Source organism: Podarcis pityusensis (assembly GCF_964106645.2).
Source record: "Podarcis pityusensis genome assembly, chromosome: 1".
In the NCBI taxonomy this organism is placed as follows: Eukaryota; Metazoa; Chordata; class Lepidosauria; order Squamata; family Lacertidae; genus Podarcis; species Podarcis pityusensis.
In genome coordinates, this window is record NC_138028.1 from 73,777,000 (window position 1) to 73,799,822 (window position 22,823).

The 22,823-nt window shown below is 41.3% G+C and overlaps 1 protein-coding gene across 1 annotated transcript in view; it reads left to right on the plus strand.

The window, feature by feature from the left end:
* PTPRJ (protein tyrosine phosphatase receptor type J) overlaps positions 1 to 22,823 on the plus strand; it is an 80,673-nt gene that overhangs the window by 47,226 nt on the left and 10,624 nt on the right. The window contains exons 2-17 of the mRNA XM_081000076.1: positions 1,757 to 1,775; positions 2,438 to 2,659; positions 5,600 to 5,866; positions 6,899 to 7,159; positions 9,026 to 9,292; positions 10,625 to 10,891; positions 11,548 to 11,814; positions 12,843 to 13,109; positions 13,306 to 13,569; positions 14,968 to 15,231; positions 16,219 to 16,347; positions 16,948 to 17,149; positions 17,292 to 17,407; positions 19,363 to 19,453; positions 20,932 to 20,973; positions 22,607 to 22,694. Coding sequence (XP_080856202.1) covers positions 1,757 to 1,775; positions 2,438 to 2,659; positions 5,600 to 5,866; positions 6,899 to 7,159; positions 9,026 to 9,292; positions 10,625 to 10,891; positions 11,548 to 11,814; positions 12,843 to 13,109; positions 13,306 to 13,569; positions 14,968 to 15,231; positions 16,219 to 16,347; positions 16,948 to 17,149; positions 17,292 to 17,407; positions 19,363 to 19,453; positions 20,932 to 20,973; positions 22,607 to 22,694 — 3,033 coding nt within the window. The remainder of the gene's footprint in view (positions 1 to 1,756; positions 1,776 to 2,437; positions 2,660 to 5,599; positions 5,867 to 6,898; positions 7,160 to 9,025; positions 9,293 to 10,624; positions 10,892 to 11,547; positions 11,815 to 12,842; positions 13,110 to 13,305; positions 13,570 to 14,967; positions 15,232 to 16,218; positions 16,348 to 16,947; positions 17,150 to 17,291; positions 17,408 to 19,362; positions 19,454 to 20,931; positions 20,974 to 22,606; positions 22,695 to 22,823) is intronic.

Sequence of the window (22,823 nt, forward strand, 5' to 3'; positions counted from 1 at the left end):
AGACACGTCCACACACAGGTCATTTTGGACCTGGAAGAGGATGGAATGGGGGCGGGCTGAGGCACGCTCCAGTGAAACATGGAGGCCGGGAACAGAACCCCACACACTAAATGGTCACTGCCTGTATAGTTTGCAGGAACAAAGAAAAGGGCCTTTTCAGTTGTGATGACCAGGATGTAGAAATCCCTCCCCTAGAATACCCACCTAGCCACCTTTTCGTTGGTCTTTCTTTCACCATTAGCTGACAGAGTTTTTGATCTGGCAGGACTTTGGCCTGTCCTTCGTTTGATTCTTTCTCTCTCTCTGGATGATGTAGGGTTTTGTCCTGCCGGTTTTTATTGCTGCTGTGACGTCTTAAATTGTTTTATTTTGGATTTTTGTTAATCATCTGCTGCCCTGAGCACTTTGGAGTGACAGGTTGAAGTGGAAATTTCATAATAAACATAACTATTCATATCAAACCCAAGGTTATCTGCTCCAGGAAGTTTGTATAGGTGTAGGGGAATAAGCCAGATCCCTGTGGCACTCACCATAAATCTCAACAGCAGAAGTAAAATTATCCCAAATAAAATTGCCCACTGGGAATGCCTGGAAAGGAAGGGGGATAGTTAGTAAACCCTGAGAGTGACCCAACAGAATGTTGGGTCATTTGGCTGACAAAATCTAGTGTAAATGTTTCATATTTAAGCTTATTATGAGCACATAACTTTTGTGGTTTTGTTGTGGCCTCTAGTGGTTTGCCCTCAGTATTACAAGAAGTAATAGTTTAGATAACAGCATTTTGCTTTGAAGCGTATGGATTTCATATGTGTGGTTTGTGAAAGGCAAACAATACAGTACAAAAAAATTTGAATGTATGTATATTATTATATCTTCTATAAACAAAAGTTGCTTGAATGATTACATTAATACTATGGGGAGACTATAGCTCCTGGGGATATTCAGTAGACAAGCCAGGAGAAATTTTCCTTAAGTGTAGAAAAACAGATTTTGTAAATCTTTTTTTAAATAAAAAAAAAAACCTCATTTAAAATAAAAAAATATCATTTGGCTTTTGTGTATGAAAAGTCAGATTTTTTAAAAAAATTTTTTTTTTAAAAAGATACAATGTTAGTAGAGTATAATTTATTTTTTTTAGAGGTAGGCAATAGGAATAATGGAAGGGTCCAGGGATCTGGGGCTTCACAGTGGCCTAGATGAGCTTCTGTAGGTGTGAGCAGCAAATAATGACACGATGTCTACCTGTATCCAGTATAAAAAGCTACAAATGGAGTGACTACATAGCATAACAAACCCTCAGGGGTCTTGTTAAATATATTGATCTTTTCAGCTTTTCATGTTTTATAAATATTTCTAGCTGCCATATTTAGTGGAAGTGGTAGAATATGTGTCAACTGCTTTCCTTTCTCCCCATTCTTCTGCATGTACATCTTTTTTCTTTTTCCTTTTTGCTTATGCATCTCTATGGGTGAAAGCCAAAGCTGACATTCTTCTTGCAGAATGGCTTTTCATCCAGTGGAGGTGTCTGCTAATGCAAAAGAATGGGAGATGTTTGTTCACAAATTCCCCCCATCCCCAAAAACCTGTTCCAGAGGATTAGATGGTGATGGAAGGAACCACCAGGGAAAGGGTGAATCGGAGAAAATCACTTCCCTCGCATTAGCAAACACCATTGCTGCATCAAAAGCACAAATGTATGCCACAGGGGTAATGACGTTTTCAGGATCTTCTAATGCCTTTTCTTTCCTTTTAACAGGTAGCAGTTGCTGCTGAATGTAAGTACCACCCTTATTATCTGTTCAGATTTCAATTCTGTCCCTGATAGAGGGGTCACTGGTGTTGATTTATGGTTACCTAACGCAGCTCTGTAAATGCTGTTTGAAACCTTTCACCTCTGTACCTGTTCCCAGGCCAGAAAGCACCCCTGGAGTTGTTAACTTGTTACTTGAATTTTATAGCTTTTCACATTATCCGGTTTATGAATATTAAATGGTATGTTGATAGGCTTGCTTCCCTTCAGATTGATTATTCCACTTCTGTAGATCTGCTTGGTTTGTACCAATGCAACAGCTTCTACACTTCGTAGTTTCTCTCTTGTAGAAAACCTAACTCTTTTCTGTTGCTATGAACAGAAAGTCACTGAGAATGCTGCATATTGGGCTCATCCAAGGCCCTACCCCCTTTTTTGTGCCATTGCCATACAAGTATCCTGGCATTAGATCAGTTCTGCATACGATCTGGTCTCTTGTTGACTCTTCATCTGCAGAAGCACCTCTTCCCACCCCACACTGCTCACCAGTTTCATACTGTCCAGAGCTCATATAACAGACAGAGAGTGTTTCCCCATACTTCATAACAAATATTTCATTTAGCAGTGGAAAAAAACTCTAGTTAAGCAAAAGCATTTCGTTGTTGGCTCTTTTTTCCTTCTGCATAGGTGGTAATGAATGTGGATCTGTAAATGTAACCGTATCAGAAACAGAAATACATATCCAGCCACCTGACAACCATACAATAAGTAATGTAACTTTTGCAAATGGAACACGTGCTGGAGTGCAAACATCGAATACGACGGTATCTGGACTTCAACCTGGCACGCAGTACGAAGTGACTTTTGAGATTTCTGCTGAAAAACCATGCTGCAAAATCATTACAACAAGTAAGTAATGGGCTGGAAGAGATGTTTACGGATCTGAGATGGCATCGGAGGCAGTTCTTACATTTAAAATAGAGAGAAGATTGCTTGGATTTCTCACACGTGTGCGATTCTGCTACTAGTAGCTGATTCCAGTAAGACCAGGCGCTGCTACTGACTAATGGAACTGAACTGTTCATTCTAATGCAAAGCACAACTGAAGTCTATAGCCTCTAGCAGCAGCCAGCCATCTGATCAATAGTGCAAATGACAGCCAGGGTTCTTCTTCCCATGCTTAGCTTTGGAAAGCAAATGGCTCCTCCTACAATTATTAGCACTTCAGGCTCCATTGTGTGCACTTTGCCTCACTCAGGAAGTTTTCCTGCTGAGCTGTACAGGTTTTCCTTTCGAGTCATGTTTGTTCCTGCAAGCAAATAAGTCCAAATGTAAGCCTCCTTCATTTGGTCCACATTTGGAAATTTGGGGGGGGGGGTGTTCTGTGTAGTGCTTTGAAACAGTAATATTCTTTAAATAAAAATAGTTGGTTTTAAATTCAAAGAGAGCACTCATTTTGTTTCCCTGTTTCATGTGGCTATTTTTTATTTTTTTTTAAATAATGTCGCTGAAGGCTTTTTGAGGTAATGGAACTATACAAAGTCCAGAGCTGCCAAGTAAGAGCCTTAAATAATTAACTGATGAATATAGTAATTGAGTTCTACAGAAAAGAGGTTTGGTTTAAAGACACTCAGGAGCAATGTTAAGAATTAAAAATGTATGAATAGTTTTGCTGTCCTTCAAATCTGACATATGGGATCGGGATTTCCTTTGCCACAGAATGTTTGTCAGTACTGTATGAATCCGAACCTTTTCCTCCTGACACAATTGTCTTAGATGTGTGTTGAGACTACACAGCTTTGCCTGGTCAGCTGCTGTGTACATGAAGCATTTCTAAAATCACTGCTTAGAAACTGGATTCACCCTTGGGTTGAGTAGCCAACATTTGTCTTTCTGGACCTTGCTGCCACATTTCACAATGTAGTGTTGGTACCCAAATGTATAATGACCACCAGCCCCTTCTCAGCATACACAGCTAGACTGCTTCATGTTATGTGCAGTTTTTCTTCTGGACAGACAAGTTGATTGCCATGTCTTCAATGCAACCATTAAAGCACATGCCACTGTCTTTGAAATCAGTTGTGTCCAAGCCTTTGTAGACAAGAACTTCCAAACATTATAGACTTCCCCTTATGAGGGCTCATACCTCAATACACTTGCTCACCTTTAAGGAACTCCTCTGGTGTCCTTGCTACAATTGTCTAGAATGAAGGCCATCGTGGAATTACCGTATTTTTCGCTCTATAAGACGCACCAGATCATAAGACGCACCTAGTTTTTGGAGGAGGAAAACAAGAAAAAAAAAATTCTGAATCTCAGAAGCCAGAACAGCAAGAGGGATCACTGCTCAGTGGAAGCAGCAATCCCTCTTGCTGTTCTGGCTCCTGGGATAGCTGTGCAGCCTGCATTTGCTCCATAAGACGCACACACATTTCCCCTTACTTTTTAGCAGGGAAAAAGTGAGTCTTATAGAGCAAAAAATACGGTAGTCTCAACTGTGCCTGTTTCTGAAGAGTGACTTTCCCATTATGAGGACCTATATGAATCTATCTTGAGGTACCTCCAAGATGTGGCATTCACCTGATCGTTGGTCATTTTGTAGCTTGTGCCTTTCCTCGCATGGGTCGATTTTGAACTGTGTGGGCAGAAATGGCTCACCTGATGCTGTACTCCATCAGGCCAGTTACTTTAGTCTTCAGGTTGTGCACTTGTCCCCACAGAGACTGCACTAGACACACAACCACAGCATCTGTCCAGCAGCCGTTGGATATGCTAAGTCAAATTTTGTGCAGCTCAGCTCTTCCTTCACACTCTTGTTAGACTTTTTCTGCACTTCCTGTTTCTTTTTAACTTTAAAGAGTTTTTGATTAAGCCAGGGATTGGGAACCTGTTGCCTTCCAGATGTTGTTGGACCCCCCAACTCCATCATCTCTAGCCATTGGCAGTGCTGGCTAGAGCTTGTTGGAACTGGAATCCAACAGCATCTGGAAGGCCCCAAGTTTCCTATCCCTGAATTAGCCACTATATAGTATATGCCAAGTATTAAGAACTGCTTCTGATTACCTGTCTGATTACTTAGCTGGGAAAGAGCTTGGATTTGGGAGTTTTAATTTTCAGAATTTGTTGCCTTTCTTGCAAATAAAACAGTAGTTTGACATAATCCCACAGGTTATGGTAAGCCACCTGAGCATTGTTCATCTGACTCTTGTACCTTTGTGCAATAGAATGCAGTTTTCATACAGATCGATAGAACGGAATATTTAACCTTAAACAAAAATGTCCTGTGGCTTCCAGGTATGTTTGCAGGACATATCAACTGATATACCTCCGAGGAGTGAAATCTTGAGTGGCACCAGTGCATGAGCTTGTGGTGTTGCATCTCCATCAGTTTTGTTGCCTTCTGTTCATAGATAAATTGTTAATGAATAGGAAGCGCCTGCTTGTAAATTCCCAATTATTCAACCGGTGTTGTAACATATATCCTCAAGCAGATGGTAACAAGACTGAAGGAGAGCCAAGTGCTGCAAACATTTATTCAAGTGTCCCTTCAAATGATTGATGCAATTGCACATAGAAAACAAATGTTAAAATTTAAATTGCACGTATGCTCACTCTGTTTCTTCACCAGAACATATTAAAATTAAAAGTATAAGTTTAGTGCAATTCAGGTACCTTTCCATTTTTATGTTATTTATCAAAACATCTATAACTGGAGCAAAAGGAGCGCAGTTTTTGCAAACCAAATTGTAATGCCTTGTTTCTCTTAACAGATTTTGGGTAGCACATTCTCAAATGGAGATATTTTCTTTCAGTGGTGCAGATAAAGCCCTTTTTCTTTTTCTTGAACAGAACCCAGCCCAGTTTTTGACATCAGCCTTGAAAACCGCAGTAATTCAACAGTAACTTTAAAGTGGAGCAATCGCGATCCAAATGCATCTAACTACACTTATCGGATACTAATAGAAGGAACTGATCCTCCCAGGAAAGAAACTTCTAACACCACCAGTGCAGTAATTAGGGGCCTGGAACCTGGAACATTGTATACATTCACGATATTCCCACAAGCCGATAATGGTAAAATTGAAGGAGAACCAAATCATACAACTGTTTATACCAGTAAGTAAACATTTGAAATGTCATGCACATTCACATTTTACTTACGCATTTGCAGTCTTATGTGGGAGAGTGGGGAAAAATAAATGGAGAGCAGGTTTGCTATCCCCCAATGGTGAAAATAGTTTTTTAAGTCCTCCACCTCTCTTACCTGGCTCTGGGAAGGTTGCAGGAGGGCTCTGGGAGCACCTCAGGACCCTTGTGTGACCTTCACAGAGCCCACTAAGCAGCCCTCATCCTCACAGGGGTGGGGGCAGTTCTGGGGGTTCCTGGCTTTGCCTGATTTTTGGTTTTTTGGCGCTTGGACCCCCAGAAACAAACCGTCGCATAAGTGGCTAGTCCACTGCACCTTGCTTCCTTGTGCAGCTAATGTGCATTAAGGCTATGCCTTTCCAAGTATCAAAGATGCTTTAGAAAGTAGGTGGGAAATTGACTGCAGTTATTAAAAATGTTTTCTGAATTTATACCAGGGTACGCACTGAAGGGACACAGGTGGCTCTGTGGTCTAAACCACAGAGCCTAGGGCTTGCCGATCGGAAGGTTGGCAGTTCGAATCCCTGTGACAGGGTGAGCTCCTGTTGCTCGCTCCCTGCTCCTGTCAACCTAACAGTTTGAAAGCACGTCAAAGTGCAAGTAGATAAATAGGTACCACTCAGGCGGGAAGGTAAACGGCGTTTCTGTGTGCTGCTCTGGTTCACCAGAAGCGGCTTAGTCATGCTGGCCACATCATCCGGAAGAACTGTCTGCGAATAAACGTCAGCTCCCTCGGCCCGTAAAGCGAGATGAGCGCCGCAACCCCAGAGTCATTTGCGACTGGACTTAACTGTCAGGGGTACTTTACCTTTTTTTTTAATGCACTGAATAAGTTTGATTTATTCTTTTTAATTGATTCTACAGCAAGTTTGTTCTTTGCAAGTAAAGGTGGAAACAGATATGACAAGTAGCTGATGCCTCCTAAGTGAATGTTTAATCTTGACGAAATATTAGCTGTAGGAATTTATGCAATACTAAATCTGATAACACTTCCTTAAACAGGGCCCAATCCAGTTTTTGGCATCCAGGTTGAAAACCTCAGTGACACAGGACTAACTTTAAAGTGGAACAACCCAAATGATTCCAATTACACTTATAGGATACTAATAGAAGGAACTGATCCTCCCAGGAATAAATCTTCTGACACCAACAGTGCAGTAATTGGGGGCCTGGAACCTGGAACATTGTATACATTCAGAATATACTCACAAGTCGATACTGGTACAGTTGAAGGAGAACCAGATACTACAACTGTTTATACAAGTAAGAAAGATCTATGATGATTTCTAACTGCCATGGGTTCCATTCCCTGCATCTTCAATATGGAGTCAAACAGAGCTATAGCCAGAAGGCCTGTAATGTGCTGGGGAACTAGTTTTCTGCACACTTAGTTGCAGCTGTTTAATACGATATGCTTGTCATTTTAATGGATGCCAAATTGCAATTGTGGGACGTTCTTTTATTCTTATTCTGAAATTTATGCTCAGTTGTAGAATTGACAGGGATTGAGAATGGAGGAATAATTCTGATTCCAATTTATTGGGTGGGGGAGAGAGAGCCCTTTTGCCAAGTTCATAAGCAATATGCAGTAGTGACACAGAATGGAAGTGTCTGTGAGGGGTTTTTGGGGGGAGGTGGGAAGGAGTAAAATAAAATTTGATGCAGTGGTGCCTCGCAAGACGAAATTAATTCGTTCCGCGAATTTTTTCGTCTAGCGAATTTTTCGTCTTGCGAAGCACGAAATCCCATAGGAATGCATTGAAAATCAATTAATACATTCCTATGGTCAAAAAAAGTCCAAACAAAGCCAAATTTGGTACAACAAAAGTTTATTAAGTGCTCTTTAAAGTCACACATACTGTAAAGAGCATTTCAAAATTCAAACCCAGAATTTTTTTTAAAAAACAGCAGAGTTGCCCAATGGTCACAGAAAATCATAAAAATGCAGAAAAAAACCCCACAAGCTTCCAGATTCTTGCAAACCCCTCCCCAACTGTTCTCCCAGCCACCCACCACACAGAAATTCAAACTCAGAATTTTTTTTTGAAAAAAAAACAACATGGCCCAATGGTCACAGAAAATCATAAAAATGCAGAAAAAAACACAAAAGCTTCCAGATTCTTGCAAACCCCTCCCCAACACCAAGTCCTTGAATTCCAAACACCCCAACCCAAAATCCAAAACCCCCCCAAAAAGTTTTAAAAGCTTAACTTACCAAATGGCTGCAAAAGAAGTTTTGGAAAAGCTTCAAAAATCACCAAAGTCTTTAAAAACCTCAAAAAAGGCTACTATGTACACTGTGTTCTATGAGTTGCTCCTCAAAGTCAAGTCGCAACTGTATTAACGGTGTTAAGAAAAAGGAAACAAACTTGCAAGACGTTTTCGTCTTACGAAGCAAGCCCATAGGGAAATTCGTCTTGCGAAGCAGCTCAAAAAACGGAAAACCCTTTCATCTAGCGAGTTTTCCGTCTTGCGAGGCATTCGTCTTGCGGGGCACCACTGTATTGTGAGAGAGCTAACTGGGAGAAGATAATGCAGGGCCTATAGGTAGCACTGACTCTGCCAAAGAACTTCCCCCAATTTTCATATTTAAGTATGCCGTCTTGCAACTTGATGCAGAAGGTAACATAGAAATGTTTTAAATTAGTACAGTGGTACCTCCGGATGCGAACGGGATCCATTCCGGAGCCCCGTTCGCATCCTGAAGCGAACGCAACACGCGTCTGCACGTGTTGTGATTCGCCACTTCCGTGCATGCGTGTGACGTCATTTTGAGCATCTGCGCATGCGTGAGCGGCGAAACCCGGAGGCAACACACTCCGTTACTTCTGGGTTGCCGCAGAGCGCAACCCAAAAATGCTTAACCCGAAGCTACTTCAACCCGAGGTATGACTGTACATGCAAGTGGACTTATTTAATTTTTGCGGGTTTGAAAGCAAAACTTAGGCATCTGCCCTCCCGTTTTTATTTTTTTGTGGTGAAAATATTGAAATACCCACAAAAAGGTCGGCTAGTTAAATTATAGTAAACCTATATCAGGGTCAAAAATTTCTAGCAGTTACATCTAGCTGTGTAATTTAAAAAAATCCCTTCATCAGTGTGGCTAAAACCCTTTTCCTTTTTTAACAGAGCCCAGCCCAGTTTTTGATATCAGTCTTGAAAACCGCAGTAGTTCAACAATAACTTTGAAGTGGAAAAATAGCAATCCAAATGCTTCCAACTACACTTATCGGATACTAATAGAAGGAACTGATCCTCCCAGGAATGAAACTTCTGACACCACCAGTGCAGAAATTGGGGACTTGAAACCTGGAACATTGTACACATTCACAATATTTCCACAAGTCAATAATGGTGCAGTTGAAGGAGAACCAAATGCTACAAGTGTTTATACAAGTAAGTCCAAGTTCATACAAGTAAGTAAACATTTCAGACTGCCTGTTTTGTATCATAAAGAGGTAAAGAGGAACGCCAGCCGAAACATAGCCTTTCCCTATCATTTTGCTAGACTAAATATATTTTTCCTTGGTCAGTCCCCTTCCTGGCCAAAGCCCCATCCAGAGACATGCCCCAGTTTATAATTGAGGATTCATCCTTTGCCACAGGAGGGAAGGGCCCAATGTCTACCCAATCACAAAAGGAACTGCTGCCCAAATGCAGAAGCAAAGACAATGCAAGAACTGAAAAGGGGACGGGACAGGAAGATGTCAAAGGCCATTAGCTCACACCGACAACTGGACTGGCGTATCAACCAGAACTCTCCATAACGAAGTGGACTGATTCATGGAGCATAAGGCTACTAACCAAGATGGCTATGCTCTCTGCCTCCATAGTTGGACGCAGTAATACTTCTGAATACCAGTTTCTGGAAGAGAGTGCTCTTGCGCTGAGGTCCTACTTTTGGGGTTCCCCACGGGCATCTGATTGGCCACCATGAGAACAGGATGCTGGACTAGATGGGTCACTGGCCCGATCCAGCAGCCCCTGTGTATGTTGTTGTGATGGTATGGGAAGAGGGACCCTCTTTCCTGTGCTTCAGTGTCCAATTGCCTGTGCCTGCCCCAAGTCAAAGGAGGCACCCAGTGACAAAACGTGAAGACCCAAGAGTTCACTTTTCCCTGCTGCATCACCTAACTCAAAAGTGTTGCCTGTCTGGCTCAGTCTGGGTGGAAATGCTCAGGAAATGGACTTTCGTAAGTTTTTGTGGAACCTCTCACAATATTATGAACCATCACAATATTACCAACTGTACTCGATGGGCCTAGAGGTCCCCGCCTCTAATCACCACCACAGTAGCCTACACCTGACAAGCTGCAACGCAGAAGGAAGGGCCCCTTTTTTGTTATTCAATATGTGCTTGCAGCAGTTGCTAGAAGATCGATTGCAAGTATTAAGAACGTGATTATCATGTTATTTTAATATTTTAAACTGAATTTTAGAATCATAGAGTTGATTGTAGTACAGTTCTCTATTTAGCAAGTAAAACAGAGGTGGTGATATAGCAAAAGTCTGTATAAATGAACGTCTAAAAATCTTGTACCTTAAAAGTAAAACTGTCCTTCTGTATTTGTTTTTTATAATGTAAATGTTAATATTCCAACAAAACATTAGCTTACTACATTATAGTTAAACTCTATACTTGTTCAAGAGATCTCTTTCACATCTAACAGTGTCATAATATTTCCCTTTGCTTGCATAGCTAAAATCCTTTTCCTCTTTTTTAAACAGAGCCCAACCCAGTTTTTGATATCAGTCTTGAAAACCGCAGTAGTTCAACAATAACTTTGAAGTGGAAAAATAGCGACCCAAATGCTTCCAACTACACTTATCGGATACTAATAGAAGGAACTGATCCTCCCAGGAATGAAACTTCTGACACCACCAGTGCAGAAATTGGGAACTTGAAACCTGGAACATTGTATACATTCACAATATTTCCACAAGTCAATAATGGTGCAGTTGAAGGAGAACCAAATTCTACAAGTGTTTATACAAGTACGTCCAAGTTCATACAACTTAGTAAACATTTCAGACTGCCTGTTGCTTTACCATAAAGATGCATTCTGTACATTCAAAATATGTACTCAAGCAGGAGATGACAAGATTGAGGTAGACAAGTAGATAATGGTAAAACTGAAGGAGACTCAAATAATATAACTGTAGATACAAGTATGTTTTAAGATTTCTCTTAAGGGTCATTCTATATATTCATGATAGGTACTCGAGCAGAGTAAGTATTATATGATTGCCCTTGTAGTTTCCTGGCTATTGGTGGTTATGCTAATACATCTGCATAGTTACACACGCTAAAGATACTGGTTGTTGTCATTGTGGTTAAAATAAAAAATAAAAAATTGCATGCCTTAAGTCTCCAGTTTATACCAGGAAAGCAGAATTACTATTTTTAAGTTGATTCTGAAGTACGTTCCTCTGACAAGTGATGATCTACTAAAGAATGTGTGACCTCTACATTAGCTGCCTCTGCCTATCCTTCAGTTTTTGTTTTATACTGTACTCTAACAAAATGGTAACCAATCATATTGTAGTAACCTTTTACATTTCTCAAGGAACTTCTGATATCACTATTTTAATATTGTGATGCAACTTTATGTTATTGGCACAGCTGGATCTCTTTTCTTCTTTTTGAACAGAACCAAGTCCGGTTTTTGACATCAGCCTTGAAAACCGCAGTAATTCAACAGTAACTTTGAAGTGGAGCAATAGCGATCCAAATGCTTCCAACTACACTTATCGGATACTAATAGAAGGAACTGATCCTCCCAGGAGTGAAACTTCTGACACCACCAGTGCAGAAATTAGGGACTTGGAACCTGGAACATTGTATACATTCACAATATTCCCTCGAGTTGATAATGGTGCAGTTGAAGGAGAACCAAATGCTTCAAGTGTTTATACCAGTAAGTAAATTACAACAGGTGGAGATTCCCAGTCTCTGCATTTCTGTACCATAAAGGTATATTCACAAAATGTGCTTGATCAGAAGCTGTCAAAATGGTGGTAGACATGCACGTGTCTACACAATTAAACTCAGTTTTCATGTTAAATACCATTTATTTTCCACAGTTAGATACTGTTTACAGGTGCGGTGTTCTTCTTGTTTTTTTGTGAGAAGCTAGCCTGCTTTCCCATTTCAATGATTTACTCCCTCCCCACCCCAAAAAATTCCTGCAGATGCCCAGGTCTTCCTGAGGTTGCTGGACTCCCAACTCCCATGACCCCCAGCTATTGGGGGGGGGATAATGGGTATTGAAGTGCATCATTCTCTGGAGAGCACCTCTTTGGCTAGCCTTTGCCTTAGAGGCCTATTACAAATAAAAGGGAAGTGGTCCTCCCAGGAATGATGCTTCTGATGTCCCCAGTGCAGCAATTAGTAGCTTGGAACCTGGAACATGGTGCAAATTCAAATATATCCAATAGCAGCTGATTTAAAAAAGCAACAACCGAAGACCAAGCTCATATATCTGTTTATATAAGTAAGCAAATTAAAATGGGCCGATTTCCAAAATGATATTCATTGCTATACCATTTAGGTACTTTACGTACATTCGCATTTTGTCTTTGAGCAGAACAAGCTTGAGGTTGGCCCAATTTAAGAAGAACCTGTACAAAGGTGTTCTTGGACACTTAAGGCATTTCCCACCCCCTCTGGAAAAACGTATATATTCTGGGTGAGGTTGTACAGGAGGCAAAATGGATCTTCCCCTTCCCCTTCTCCCTGATGCCCCCTGGTACCTCCGATCTGCTGCAAAGATTCCCCCAAACCTCCAGAAGTGATTGAGAGTGTATAGGAAGCTTTAGGAGGGAGGGGAGGGTGGCCTGTTGTGCAAGCAGGACAGCACAGCTGGATTTCAGGCAGCGTACTTACCCTTATTTGTCCCTCCCATGGTTCAGATCTCACTTTCCTTTTGCGTTTCCCCCATAATAGAGCCCAGTCCTGTCTCTGGCTTCGATGTTGTTGATATTGGCACAGTGAACGTAACCTTAAGATGGGAAGACAACGATGCTGCTTCTTCAGGGTACACTTACATAGTATTGTATCAACAAAACCAAGTGGAAATGAATGCGACATCACGAAAAAAGAACATTACCATTCTAGGACTTTTACCAGGCACCCTCTATCGCTTTAGTGTATTTCCACAAGCAGCAGACAACCTCACCAAAGGGGACCCACAAACCACACACAGGTACACAGGTAAGCAATGAAAAGTGTTCCTTAAAGTGCTAACAATAAGTATTAAAAATACATTTCCATGAGAGAGTTGAATAATTTAGTGTGTGCGCGCGTGTGCCTTATAATAACAAAGGAAAATATTTTGGAGGTTATGATGCCAATTTGGAACACAGTTCAGCTTATATATATATTTAAAAGCCTTTTCCCCCCTTAACAGCTCCTAGCTCAGTCACCAACATCAGAGTTACAGATGTCAGTATAACAACAGTCAACTTAACATGGGAAAATCTTGATGCAGCTTCTTCAGAGTACACCTACAGGATACAGATTGGTGGTGAAGCTATTGAGGACAAGATATTCCCAACTACGAGTGCTGAAATTTCAGAGCTAACTCCTGGGACCGATTATACATTCAGCATTTATTCAGTAGCAGGGTATAATCAAACTGAAGGGAGACCAGGCAGCATAAATAACTGTACAGGTAAGTCTGTTAAATGGCAGAAGGGCAGAATCTTCTCCTTTATATGCTTAAGCAGATAAGGTGATGTCTGCAGAAAAGGGACAGGGGCTGAAGCAAACAAAAGTAGAGCAGACTTCATGTATTTTTTGAGGAAAAGTGTTTTATTAGGCTACCATATTTTAAATCTTACTTATTTTGCTTCTCTGTGCCCTGGGTATGTGTACAAGGCAAATGAACAAAGGAAAAATTATCCTCACCTTCATGTCTATAGCACTTGGTGACATCCAGCCAGACTATGGAGTGAAGAATGCCTGAAGAAAATACGTCCACCTGTATGTGCAAACTAAGAATAACCATTCTTAGATTCCAACCCTAACCCTGCTTACTTAGCAGCAAGACCTGTTGAATTCAACAAGACTTGCGTCTGAAAAGACATAGTTAGGACTGCGCTGTTAGATGCAGTGTTTGAAACAATTAATCTTCTTTTCAGTTCCTGGTGATAAATAAAGGATTTGATGTAGAGGTGCAAACAGAAAAACCTCTTTGGTGTGCAAAAAGGCCTTTTCTAATTGAGTGTTTTATCTCTTGCATAAGATACAAGAACTGCAATCCTTGTGCTTCTGTTTGCGCGAGGTGTGTGCAGTCTCTTGCCGTGTGGTCTTGCACAGAGGCCCCACACAATGCCTTCTGTTAGCCCTTATGCAGCAGTTAATTGCAAGACCAGCCCCCTTTTTTTGTCTAACACATTTTCTCCTGACCAGATGAATGTTATATATTAGGCATGTCCAGCAGGTCAATTGTGATCTACCAGTCGATTGTGGGGTGTCCCTGGTCAATTGCCCCTCCTCCCCAAAACAAAAGCTCAACAGGCATGTCGTAGATCACTGGCACTATTTTTATAGTGGGAGTAGATTGCAGTCTCTTGGGAGTTGGACATGCCTGTTATACATGATCCAAATTTGATATGCCATTTCTCCTTGTGCCCTCCTTGTTGTGGTGTGTCTTGTCTCCTATTATGAACAAACTGAAATGCATACAGTGGAACCTTGGTTCTCGAACAGCTCAGTTGACAAACAAATCGGCTTCCAAACGCCGAAAACCCGAAAGTAAGTGTTCCGGTTTTCTAACGTTTTTCGGAAGCTGAACGTCCGATGCAGCTTCCGCTTGGGTGCAGGAAGCTCCTGCAGCCAGTCGCAAGCCACGCTTTGGTTTCGAACGTTTCGGAAGTTGAAAGGACTTCCGGAACGGATTCCGTTTGAGAACAATGGGACCACTGTATTGTAAAGAGACAAAGTAGGGAACAAACCTCGCAGGAGGAATTAAGAGATTTGGTTCTGTTCTGCCCACTGCCTTTTTCTTTCAAGTGTTATGTGTGTTTATTAAATGCCCTGTGTGACTAGCCTGCCTTCTTTGTTGTAGATGCTGCAAGAGTGGAGGTGTTGAACTGCATGCAAGTCGCCAAGCAGCCAAAATTGATTCTAAACTGGTCTAATCCAAAGGGGAGGTTTGCTGGCTTTGGAGTTGACGTCTTAAATAGTACTTGGGGCAGCACAAATATATTGGAAAACCATACCACAGTAACAGATTTGAACTACTATACCAACTACACTATTAGAATTGTCACACATTCGTGTGGGAAAGATAGCCATCCTCAGGAAAAAATATGTTCCACAAGTATTGGCGGTAAGCATATAGTTGCTTTGTTTAGGGTTGTTGGCAAGGAATGCATAATGGAAATGGGTTTCTGAACTAGATAGCTATTGGCATTACATAAAATAATTATATCACATCGCAAATTTTAGGCCCAGTGAAAAGGTGTGTGTTTGTCAACAGAGATATACGTGGGTGTGTGGTTGCTTAAAAAATTAGAAATAGTTTTATGACCACTTATTTGAGAAAAAGAGTCTTTCCATTTTTTTGCTAAAGGAAAACCTCACAGCTGGAGAGTTCATATCTTATTATTCTTTACCCTTTTGTCCCTTGTTTTTATGCAATTGTGTCTGTTGGGGGGGGGGATACCAAAGCTAAAACAAAAATAAAACAGAATACCATTAGTGTACACAGCATAGAACCTTGTAGTACTTTCAATATGAACAAATTTATTATGGCACAAGCTTCTCTGGACCACTTCAATAGAATATATTAGACTGTAGGTATTGCGTGAAAACAATGTTTGCTGCTTGATCCTTTGTTGTTTGCCATGTATGTAAACCACTGCAAGGAACATCCATGTGGTGGCTTCATGCATGATGCAGTTGCAATGTGTAGTGGCATTTGGAGCTTCTGAATGAAGTGGGTGACTCCAGGTGATAACTTGCACTTTTAAGAGTTGTAGAGTACAGAAGCCACCATACAAAAATCATTTCAGCAAATCTCAGCATAGCTAATGTGCTCTACAGATAATCAAAAACTAGGTTATTCATTGCAAACAGGCCATTGTGTTCCTTTGTAGTGCTGCAGAAAGAGATTTGATATACAAAAATTGTTTCCCCCGCATTCCTTCCATGTTTGTTTTGTTTTTATATGCTTTATACTAGTGGTTTACAGGTTTACGTTGTATTTTGATTTTATGTTTTCTGTTTACTGGTTTTATGTTGTACACTGCTTTGAGACTTTTAAAATATTAAACAGTTTATAAATGTTTTCAGTTAATAAATATTTGCTTTCCAGACCCTCCATCTCCACTTATAGCCCCTACCATTGTGGGAACCACTCACAACTCCTTGACAGTTCAGTTCAGTAGCTTTAATGCAAGCCATGGACCTTTAGTAGCATATGCAGTAATCGTCACATCAAAAGGTAAAACAAAAACAAAATGCATGCCCAGTACAGCCATTTTATCATTTATTTTAAAAAATCTGTCTTTATGTAAGAAGCTCTGTTCCATACTTTCTCTTTTGTTTAAAATAAAGTAGTAGAAGTAAAATTCTGAGACTGCATTTAGGGTTGATACCTGCACTGTTGCAATGATCAGATCTGATTGTTTCTGGCAACGGTGAAGGAAATGTCAACATTTTTTGGGTGCAATCAAGATTGTATTGATTCCTCAGCAAAACCAACTTTTGTATCCCACTTTGTTTCATGTTTATATTGCTATAGAGCACCTGTCAGCATGGTATTGATCAAAGCTATTATATCAACCAAGATAGGAACTTGAACACAATGTGTTTTGACTATACACGATTTTGGCTTTAGGCTCAATCCCCAGAATGTAACCCCCATGTAACTTATGGGTTTACTTCTTTGTTTAACTTAATATTTTGATTTTGGACAATATTGAAGTAGCTGTTGAATATTTTACCGCTATTTAAGTCTATGAGTATCTAAAAATCTATCATTTTATATTTTCTTGATAATTACGGTACATGATAATGTATTCTCATTTTTCCCCGCATACAGATGTAGTCTCTGCAGAGGCCTTGAAATATACCTATGATGACTTCATGAATCGGGGAGCAGATGCTTACGTTGCATATGTCAAAGATGAGCAAATGCGTTCCTCTTCCTCCTCCAACAGTGAGCAGCATACTATTGAAATAGGAGACGGATCCGTAACACATGGTTATGTCAGTGGGAAGTTAATCCCACTTAATTCATACAGGTATTTTAATTCTATTTCTAACTCCATTTCCCTGAGTCGTGTTGATGACTAAAACATAATAAATGAGTAACACACACTTTTTCTTTTAAAATCAAACTCTGATTTCAAATCCCATTTTTTTCTTTCCTCTGCCTTGCATTAGGGTATATGTTGCTGGTTTTACTCGAATTGACTATTTGAATGACACCATCGACGAAAAGGAGAGTTATGTCTCGTTTTCAAACATTTCAAATGCTGTTGTCTTACCTCAAGATCCAGGTACATTTATTTCATCACCATCAAACCTTTTATTGGCATCACATACAAACATCCAAAACAAATCAATACAGAATTACCACTTCCCCAGTGGCAAAAAACATTTGCTAAAAGAAAGGAGGCAGAGCAGTCTATCGTCACATCTCTAGGTCTCCAGGGAGATCAGACGTCTGCAGTGTATTTCGACGACAAAAAAGCAAACAGAGATATTTAGCCACTAACTTGGTGAGCTCCTGATCATTCCACAGTAATAGAAAATGTATGATCTCCAACTCTGGTTTCCATTTGGGGAGACAGAGTTGATCTAGAAATTGCTGACGGAGATCAGCATATAGTTTACAATTAAGAACCATGTGTGTAAGGGTTTCCACCAGGTGGTCTTCACATGGGCAAGTTCTTTCTCCTTCCACCCTGCCTGAGAACCTTCCCCAAAGGAGAACCCAGTTCTGTTCCCCTCCTTGCCAAAGCGTAGCCTTAGACCTTTGTGTTTCAGAGTACCTTTGTGAGCAGGGTATATAAAACCAACCCTGTGAGGTAATACGTTGCCACCACTCCTTAAGTCCAAACAACCTGGAATTCCCAGACATTACTGGGCAGCCCTAAAATTCTAGGGAAGCAAAAACTAAAGGCCAGACCCTCTGTTTCCAGAGTCTCAGGTTAAACACTTACTCAGTAGCAAGTGACCAAGAGATTGGGAACTAGACTCAGTACCCAAGAAGACAGACATCAATCTTATATGGTAGGTTTATTAAAATTAGTAGTAGCAGAACTCCAAGATCTGTAAAATAAAATAAAATTTAGAAATGCAAACGCCACAGTATATGTGGCTATTGGGTTTTCTTTGCTCTTCAGACTTTCATCCACTTTGTGGCTTGTAGTTGAGTCAGATGTGCCCTGGAGCAGGCTCCAGTTCAAGTATGCTTGGCAACTGTAGAATGCAAATGTACTATTGGGATTGCAGTGGAGCGCTGGGAGGAAAAAGGGGGAGAGAATGGAGTGTCGCAGAATACTGAACAGAAAAATCCCACAGTGCACCATTTTTTCTTGTGAATCCCACTTAAACATGGAATCCTGCACGTATCTAACAGCCTGACCTCCCTTACCATCTGATGTCTTGTGTGAACTACACAAGGGATTGGGCATAAGGTCCTAGTACTAGCTATTGTGTTTTCTTTGCTCTTCAGACTTTCATCCACTTTGTGGCTTGTAGTTGAGTCAGATGTGCCCTGGAGCAGGCTCCAGTTCACCTTATGGGAATTTTCCAGTTGCCAGCTCATGGTCAGTAGGGGCAAAGCCTTAACCATAAGTCCTGGTTCAGAGGACACAGTAAGAAGAACCTTAGAATAATATATATGTAGAGTTGGAAGGGACCGTGAGGGACTTCTAGTCCAACCCCCTGCAATGCAGGAATATTTTGCCCAACATGGGGCTTGAACCCACGACCCTGAGGTTAAGAGTCTCATGCTTTTACAGGCTGAGCTATCCTGCCTTGGCTGAGCTCAGTGCAGCACCGCAGTTAAAAAGGACTGAGGAAGGAGCAAAGCAGCTGCAAGCTCCTCTCTGGGAGCCCACACAGCTGGCTTACTATGTCAAGTGAACCAGGTCTGATGCGTGTAAAAGGGGTCAGACCTAAACTCTGATTTGTTGAGGCACCACTGAATTGCACTGAACGACCCTTTGCTTCCTGAGAGTTCAGCTAGCAATGTCTGCTCATTTTAGCTTGTTTGGATAATGGGAGATTCAAATAGCTCACTGAATCGTTACCCTGCCCAATAATTTTACCCAATAAAATCTGAGTGCTGAATAGAAACTGTGAGCTTCTGCCTTGCTAGGGCAACAAAAGCTAGTGATTGCTGAGAGTACACTTGAAGGGCCCTTGTTAAAACCTTGTGGTTGTTGGTTTTTCGCCTTGCCGTTATGACTTGTAAAGGAGTTAAAATCGTTTGTTTCTTTCCCAGATGTCATCACAGGAGCTGTTGTTGGGTGCATTCTGGCTGCTGCTGTTATTGCTGCAGGGATTGGTTTTTTCATCTTCTGGAAAAAGAGAAGGTATATTAGCTACTGCATAATTCTTTACAAGGATGTAGTTGTGTATAACACTTCATGATGCAGGTCTCTGCTGCTTCTCTTTCACGTATTTGGAATGCTTGGGATCTGTTTCTACCATGCATGCATTCATATTTTTTTTAATTTCTTTTTATTAGTTTCAATTCACTATACAACACCAAACACTAATAAAACAAAAAAGACAAAACGAAAGAACAAAAAAGAAAAGAAAAACATTACATAACAAAAAACACCAACAAATTAAACATACAATAACTAAATAACACGACAATAGTTGACTTCCCTTCAACTTGGTTTTGGACTATGTTACAAAAGGTTTTCTTTCTACCATGCATTCAAACCATCTTCAGGCTGTCTGTCTTAGGAAGGTCAGGGGGCCTTAATTATTTTTTATCAGGGTGTAATAACTCGGCAGGTAAGAAATAGGTACTCCTTAATGAACCAGCTAAGTCCAAATACAGAAAGTCCTGCCAAACTATGACTTGATAGGTCAGCAAAGGTTGGTCTTTAAAAATAATTAAAGTTGCTTTACTTCTTTTCTTAGTCTTTATTCTCTGAGTTCCCCATGGCCACAGCTGACTATTCCAGGGATACCCACTTGATACAGTGCTCTTGAAGGGAGTTGACATGACATTTTATCAGAAGTCATGCCCTGCTGATACTATTTTTTTTCTCTTGGGAAGGCTCTGTGGGTGGATTTTGTTCACTCTCAGTACCTGATTGCCATAAAGTTGGTCTAGAAGAAATTCCTCCCTGATGAAATTGGGCTTGTGACCCTGGGTAGTGGTTTCTTTTTGGTCTTCATGTGCAGCTTGGATGGTTTACTTCCTCAAAGGCTCTGGATCTGTTGCTCTGTAGACTGTTCTTCATAGAATGCTGTGTAATCTGCAATCAGCGGCAGAGGAAGCAGCTCGGGTGCCTGGGGCGGTGCACCCAGGGGCGAGGTGAGCCACCCATAGGGGTGGAGCACACCGTGGGGCCTCCGGAGTCTGCCTGCCTCCTCCCACTCAGCCGCCCTACAGCTGGGGAGGAGGCAGCAGGTGGCACTCTTGGGCAATGTGGAGCCTATGGGCACCCAAGCTACTGCATCTCTCCCAGGAGAGACATATGGCTCGGGCACGCTGCAGGCCCCGCGGTGAGTGCCGCCTGGCATTTTGTCACCCCCTTCAGTGGTCACACCCGGGGCGGCCCACACCCACCACACCCCCTTACTCCCCCCCTGTCTGCAGTGTGTGAGTTCATCTTTGGGGAAAGCTGTGCCTTGTGGCAAATGGGTTGGGTCACATGGACCCCAGTACTTTCCAATCCTATATTTGTTGCTTAATGGAAGGCATAGTTTGTGGCCTGATGTTGGCATTTTAGCCAAACCAGTAGTTGCGGAAAGCTTTGTATTTTTTATTTCAGTTTTTCCAAGAGTGAAAAATGCAACTAACCCTTTTTCAAAATCTACAATTCTACAGGAAAGGTGGAAAAAACAACCAGGTGCCATTTACCCAATTAGAGTGAGTTGACTATTACTATCTTCTCTTTAGAATATACTGAGGATCAATCAGAATTGGCTTTGTTTTAAAGTGGTGGGGGAGATAATACTTAGAGTGCTTTAAAAGTATTTTGGGTCATTGAGGTCCTAATAACCTATGTTATAAAACTCTATGTTATGATTAATTCGTGTAATAATGTGTCAGAATGCCTGTGTAAAGATACTAAATAACATGCAAAGGTCTCTGCTACAACGCTACCTTTCTTCCTTGGTGGTTAGGTGTGGGGTGCCCTATTTCACCAGTATTAAATTCAACCTAGTTTCTATGGCTCTAAGATAGATTGTGCATTGTGTGTGCGCAGGGGAGTAGGATTATACCTGTCCAGGTAGGGGCACAGGTGGGCCACCAGCCCAAGCTGATGGAAGGCACTCCAAGGCCATCCGAGCCTCAAGCAACAGCAAAGGATCCAGGAGTACCCCCAAGCTATGTGTAGTAACTACTGGGTTGCTTTTTCTTATCCTTCCGGATGAAGCAATTTATGTGAGGAGTCAGGAGAAATAGATGCAACTAAATAATTGGAAATGGCAGGAGCATAGCTTAGACTATAAAGAAGATCAATTTTTAAAGCTATGTTTTTGCTCCAAAATTTAATTGGGCATTCTTGTATCACAGCAGGGAATTTGTAGTTTATGTAATACTAGATTCCAAGTATTATGTATAAAATTGTTCTGTTCAGTTAATAAAGGCTGTAACTAATGTGTGCAATTTTTCTCTCTTCCTTTCCGTCTTCCTCTGCAGACCGAGAAAGTAAGCAAATAATTTCCTATACTCTAGATGAATAATAGAAATAGTGCTTGAATTCATGCCTCTCATTTGATTATGTTTTATTTCTGTTCAGCGTCTCAGAGAATGCTTAGTGCTTTATTTCCTAAGCAAACGTGTTATGTTGTGTATTATACACACTCAGCACTTCAGTTGTCAAAATATGGATTTGGAATTTCTCAGTTTCTGTTGTCCCTAATTCTCACCTTGTTGGACTCCAGCATGCTCTTGGTGTAGGAGCCAGATTGCTGCCTGTGAAAATTCATAGCACAAATAAGTCGAGAGCAGCCAGCGGGGAAAGGTGGCAGCTTGTACCTTGGCCTCCTGGTGGCAGCATCACTGCCACTTACCAGGGAAAAGAGGGTAGAGGCAGCTGCAAGGTTTACAGTTGTGCTGAACTGACTCTGCTGAGGTACCTGCACAATGCTGACCTCCCCACCGCCACACCTTCCTCCCTCCCTCTATTTCTTAGTGGGTGGCAGCAACGCTGATGTCAGGAGGCCAGGCGTACACCCAGCCACCCCTCCACACCAGCTATTCCTGAAATAAAACCTCTAGTCCCTACTGGGCTATGACCCTTTTCTATGTCAAGAGTCTGTGCTAGGCCCAAAACAATAGATGGCATATCTCAGGTACTGTCCCTATGAAAGGGAACTAAATGTGCCTGGATGGCTCTGGGGACATTTCAGCACTGCTGCCACCGTCTTCAGGAGACCATGTGTGCACCACCACCTCTCCCTGGCAGCTGCTCCGGAAACTGAGCTTTTAGCAAAATAAGTGTGTCCTAGATAATGTCGACTACTACAAGGTGGTTGTTTTTTGTTTCTTTCAGATCAAAGTTATTTAAAGTGGAAGACTTTGAGTCTCATTTTAAGAAACAGAAAGCTGACTCAAACTGTGGATTTGCAGAAGAGTATGAGGTATGCATCTGAAATGTTCTTAGGTTTTTTTCTGTCGTCGTAATGTTTACATTCTTCCACATAAGAGCTCAACTACGTAGCTCTTGTGTTGTAACCCACCCTGGGCCCTTAGGGTGAAGGGGCGGTAAT